Source organism: Tigriopus californicus, chromosome 9, assembly GCF_007210705.1.
Source record: "Tigriopus californicus strain San Diego chromosome 9, Tcal_SD_v2.1, whole genome shotgun sequence".
Taxonomy (NCBI): Eukaryota; Metazoa; Arthropoda; class Copepoda; order Harpacticoida; family Harpacticidae; genus Tigriopus; species Tigriopus californicus.
Genome location: NC_081448.1, coordinates 4019024 through 4025085, shown reverse-complemented (window position 1 = coordinate 4025085; position 6062 = coordinate 4019024). Strand labels below are relative to the sequence as shown.

The 6062-nt window shown below is 39.3% G+C and overlaps 1 protein-coding gene across 1 annotated transcript; it reads right to left on the bottom strand.

The window, feature by feature from the left end:
- Positions 1-5045: 5045 nt before the first annotated feature.
- Positions 5046-6056, bottom strand: LOC131886821 (uncharacterized). The gene is made up of 3 exons (XM_059235234.1): positions 6032-6056; positions 5813-5960; positions 5046-5406 (listed from the first exon to the last, which is right to left on the bottom strand). Exons 2-3 carry the CDS (start codon positions 5927-5929, stop codon positions 5209-5211), a joined length of 315 nt encoding a protein of 104 aa, XP_059091217.1. The 5' UTR covers positions 5930-5960; positions 6032-6056; the 3' UTR covers positions 5046-5208.
- Positions 6057-6062: the final 6 nt, after the last annotated feature.

Here is a 6062-nt window from a genome sequence, read left to right as displayed (position 1 = left end):
TCAAATGCCACTCCATAATTCAACCTTCCCGCCATATGCAAAAAGGATATCCTCCAGTTACCTCTAATTGTTGTTTATGTTGACTTTGTGATTTGTATAGTGTCTAGATTTGTCGCAAAATAGAAAAACGTGAGGCCATCATAAAACTTTATAAGGAAGGCCACAGTTGCAGGAAGATTGCAAAGACTTTGGAAGTCATGAAAGTGTCAAAATCAATTGTGTCATATACTATTAAAAGGTTCGAACAGTTCAACAGTTTTGAGAACAAGCCAAAATCTGGTCGTCCCAGGTCGGTGAGGACACCAAAAGTAGTAAAAACCACCCGAATGAAAATTTGTCGAAACAGCAAGAGGTCCATTTAACAAATGGCTCGCCAGGCAGGTGTGAACCGGGAAGTTATGCAAAAGGTGGTCAAAGAGGACTTGCACATGACTGCCTACCATATGCAAAAGAGACAGATCTTGAGTTCAACTGTTATCCATATGAGGCTCTCCAGAGCAAGAAAACTCAAGAAGTGGTTTCAAGAGGGCACGGACATTTCTGTGATTTGGACAGATGAAAAGCTTTTCACTGTTGAAGTTGCTTTCAATGGTCAAAATGATCGGATTTTGGCCCGGAACATTCAGAGTGTTCCTGTGAAAGAGAGAACAATATTCAGGCGGCAAAAACCAGCATCTGTGATGGTGTGGGCTGGTGTAACTGATTGCTGCAAGAAAACCTCTTTGGTCTTCATTCCAGAGGGTATTAAAGTTAACCAGCACATTTACTTAGACATGTTAGCCATGTAATCAACTTTTGTATCTAGTCAATTCTGGAGAGGAAGGTTGGGGTATGGTTGTACAAAATCATTGAAGATCTCAAGGCAGCCTTATTGACAGAATGGGAAAATGTTGACAAGGAAACCATTCGTGCTTCTTGTACTGCAGCGCGAAAACGTGTGAAGGCTGTAATTTCTGCCAGAGGTGGATACGTCGAATAAACTTTTAATGTGAATTGTAGCAGGGTATATATTTAATGATTTAACATAACAGAGTCACCTCTGAAATCTCAATAGATGAAGAGTTAAAGCCACTTCAAAGTGCCCTAAGTCATTGTTGTCACCCTGTATACTCAACCTCGCGTATCTATGCCTAGAGCACCTATAGCTCCTCTTTCTTGTGCTGCTTCCTAACCTCTTCCCCAGTTCTTCCTTCCGCTCTTGCCCAATTCTCAAACGGACTTTCCGAGTCCGATTTTGATACTTTAGCTGCGTGATTATCAATTTGGAGCATTGCGCTATGGAATCATCACCACCATGATTCATCCAAAGAAGATCACGGACTGTTTTTTCCCTTCCCTTACATGCGCGTTTTGTTTTTGATTAGATAGGAATGGATTGAGAAGGGCTCTGTATCTACAGGGTCACACACGTAAATTGGGATAAACTTCAACTTCATCAAGATCTATAAGGAGCAGGGATGAGAAGTTATTAAAAGCCATTTTCTAGCCACAATTTCACAGACAATTGAGTGCGTTTTTATGATATCAGTACTCAGTACGGCTTAAAATCTATCTAAATGTAGGCTGGCAAATTTTCCTTGTTCAATGTTTATGAAATTAGATAAAAGGTAACGAATCCGATATTCAAATGAAAAATGCATCTACAAATAGTGCTCATACTTCACCCTCATTAACTTCCTTTGTGCTGGCGAGGAGGTTATTTATCCACCAAGCTATATATCTTAAATTGTTCATGCACCAAACTCGACGGGAAGAAAAATGTAGATGAAGAACCTTGTCACAAACCTTGCAGTTTGCATCATATTGATAATTTTGCCCTGTTTTGTTAAATCCAAAGTTTAAAGTAACAACTTGCATAATGACAATCAACTTCTAAGTACGGCACAGATTCTAAGAAAGAATTTGGTTTGAAAGAATTTCATTCCAATATAGTATGGAGCACACGTGAGTAATTTGTCCGATTTCTTTCAACCACGGCACGAACTAGACAAAGATTGCTTACGCATGTATTTACTTTCACCATGGCTTTATTCAATTGAGCAATCATAAGATATGATACTATTGTCATTCTTCTCACACTGGCGACTGAACAAAACTTCCTGTAGTTACCTGGAACAATAATGATACTTGAAGTAACTCCGGTTCTGGACATGCATGAGTTTTGCCCTGTCCACCATGACCACTCCCAAACCACTCGACCATTTAATCCCCTTAAGAACATAGATATGAATATTTCCTCTGAAGGCGAGATTCGAACCCCCTCCCTTTGACAAACCATGTCAAGCCTCTATCATGTACATTAGACCACTCAGCTATCATGGCCCTCTCACTGTCAATTGTGAAACATGAATATTAACATCATTTCCAAAGCAGAAGTAATGAAATTACAGTTAAATTTTCCTTTTTTCGAAAAAGGAATTGTAATCCTATTACAACTCAAAATGGTGTTCTCAAAAATCGTAACGTCCCCGGCCCAAAAGGCCAAAACTACGTTTTCCTTGTTCATTTTTGCGCTTTTTCCAGTAGCAACTGGAGGAAACTTGAAGTGTTAGTCCTGAAATTTGTATCTTTTGGATGTTAGGAAAAGTAATCGAAACGAGTAATGCCGTAAAATTTTCAATATTGAAGGTTGAACTGAGCAATGAATTACTCAATTCAACTATTTCTCAACGAGGAACAACTCATAGCTCTAATGAGGAATCAATTTGCTGATATTGGCGAGGCTAGTTAAGTTGAGACATTAGATGATCTATTATGCGCAGATCAAGATGCTCTAGAGGCCATTAGGAACTTGAGCCTTTCAAGTTTTCTTGGTCCTGATCGTATAACAACTCAGTTTCTGATGAGACGCTCTCAGGTTCTTGACCCTGTTTTCTCGTACTTCATGCGGTGCATCTTGAAACAGGGCAAGTTTCCATACTCCCTGAAGTTAGCCCATGTTGTTCCAATTTTCAAAGGGGGAGATAAGTTGCTTCCCAGTAACTATGGGCATATTTCTCTAACTTAAAATATTGACTCTCTAGAAACGGAAAGTAGCGTCCTCTAAGAACTGAACTTCATGCGTCCTCTTTAACTTTTGACGGTAATGCTTCCAGCCGAATGGCGAAGAGAAGCGGCAAATCATTGTCAAAGAGCTCAAGCAAAAGCCTCAGTTGACTAGACTGCCCCTTTCCAAGGTGGGTCTTAGGGCATTCTCTTTCTTTTTCCTTTCTTCCAAACAACAGATGATCGAGGCTGGCTTGGCAAATGTGGAAGCAGGGCTTGTTTGGCAATTCGGACATTTAGGCAAGCACTGGTACCAGCAAACAAACTTGCCTGCCAATGCCAGTGATGCAAAATTGGCGTTTCAAACTGGTTTTATCGAAGCTGACCTTTCCTCATATAGCAATGCGAAAAAAGGGTCAGCTCCTCAAAAACGTGTTTGAAGCCCCAAACTTTCATCACTGACTCTGGTACCAGCAAAAAAACGAACCTGCCAGAGCTTGCCTAAACGTCCCCATAGCCTTTTAAGATAAAGTCAAATGATAATTCCTGCAAAGAATATCCAATAGGGCTAGTCAAGTAAACGTGTTCATGGACAACTGACGTTATTCCATGGAATAAAATCGAAGACATCATGCTCAGCCAACCCGCACTGTGCATGCATTGGATTTTGACATTTTTTTCATTTTACATGCTTGTCTAGGCAATTAGCATTGCGGTATTGCGCCAATTTGATAGTGCGTTCACTGATTAACACAAAACATGCTCATTTAGTAGGGTTTTGTAACACAACTCGCTCAAAATCACTCGATTATTGAAACTTTAATGGACAAATGGTGCGTGTTGATTGTGATGTTTGTCTTAGTTCTCTCTCCCCAAAATGCCCAAAATCAGGGTGCCGGACGACATTTTTCCTTGAATATCCTTTACTTGACATCCCCTATAAATCCATCCTTATAATAAAAAAAAAAACTTATCAATATTTAAATAATAAGGAGATGGTTGTAGCGCATTTGACTAATGCGTGAACGAGTTGACCTCGGGTTCATGGGTTCGATCCCAGGTCTCCCCACCACCCAAACCCTGCTTCTACAGCGGATATTTGCCTCGAATGGCAACCTTTGATCCTATAATGGGCTCCAAATCGCCTGAGCGAACACAATTGAATTGAAATTCATGTACCACTTATATACACATATCCAATGAGACATGCTTCTCGCAGTAAATACATTTAATTCCATTTGGAAGATATTGGTATCTTCAATTTTCAACAGAAGGCCCTTTTCAATGATGATCAAGGACCAAGATAGTAGTGATGGGATCAAACAATTTTCAAAATCAGGATCGCCAGAAAGCTAGGAAAGTCAAAGCACGGCCGTTTCTAACGTATCGTAGAATATTAGGCTTGACCAAAAAGGTGACCCTGGTTTGATCGAAGAAAAATCAGGGTTACTTTTTGTGATAACTCAACGGGTCTTCGACATTCCGCTAGCGATGCCGTATGCCATTGAAAATGTAAATTGGTAGCCCTAGTTGCAACCTCCGGTGATTTTTTTTATCCCATGATAGAGACCTCCTCTTTTATGGTCAGGCTCTAGAGGATGCTCATTTTGCTCTCACCTGCGCAAAAGGCATCCTGTTGTTGTGATTAAATCTAGAGAGTCCATAACGCCATCACAGAGAAAAGATACAAAAGTAAGGTGTGTCTTTATTTTAGGATCAGGTTTCAATCATATCTTGCGAATCTTGTATTGTTTTGATGCTATTGTTATCCACCTCGTTTATGAATTTCAGATATCCTTCAAATCACACTCGTTTCTTCCATACGATCGAATATGTTTGTGGGAGTGATAATTCTCGGACGATATGAATGAAAACCTCAAAATCAACCCACCAACATGAACTGCAACTTTTGTTTACCTCTACTCTCCAATCGAAAATAGCATTACGCTCACAAACCTGTTCTACAACTAATTTTTTGTCCTTATTATTCATTCATTGCAGAAAATACCAACGCTCGGCATGACAAAATATTGGCCGAGGTCAATTGAGTTACAAATAAATATACTGAAAAATATACATTTGACACTTCGCGTTCACACATCAAACATTGCTTTTCTAAAACGACAAAACAAGACATTTTTAAACAAAAGTGCTCAATTACGAGGATTTGTTTTTTTTTCGAGAAAACAAAGACAAAGGGAATGGGAGCACTTTCGATCGAGTTTATAAAAAGCTATTTGCATTGTTGGAAAATCGCAGGGGGATTTCTACGTCATTGATTGGGACATGGAGCAAAGAATTGACAATCATGAGCTTCTCATCATCTTTGATGTCACTTGATGAGAACGCTCCTTCAATTTGGCGAAACCTTTTTTGAATCTTGACGAACTCTTGATCAACGGGTTGAACAGGATAGTGATCCTAAAACATGAATATTCAGGGATCATTTTGGGGGTTGTATATCATACTTGTTGATCCTGATGAGATGTTGTTAATTAAAAATATTTGTTTTTGACATGATAAGACATATTGTTTGGTCAAAGTAATGATCAGCGACTAGCATCTATCATTGGTTGACTTTTGACTTGTCAAACTCGAGAATTTCTCAGATATTGAGTTTGATAACCAAAGCCTCAAGAAATCTCTAAAAGTTGTGAAGGCGAATGTCACGACCCAAAACCCAAAACAATTACAAGAAAAAATCGTCGGAACAATATTCCGTGAGACAGATTTTAAGGCATTGCGAAATTCTTAAGTTTTACAAGTCATTAGTTCACAACTAACGGACTAAATCAATTTAACTTTTTGGTTAACAATGCCACTTTACCGCAATGTTTGAGCAATTGTCCTTGCTCCGTCCACTACCGCGGTAACTGTCGTCCAATTGGCTTTGGTCGTCGTTAGGTTGGTGCTTTGATGTTGGTGAGGAGGCATTGGACAGCATTGCCAAAACATGACCATGGTTGCAGAAATTGCTAAATTGAAAAAGGAATTCACAAGAAACTAATTTTCCGGTCATAATTAGAAATAATATATCTTCTCTTACCGATGAGCATATTCTGGGCACTGGCATGTGT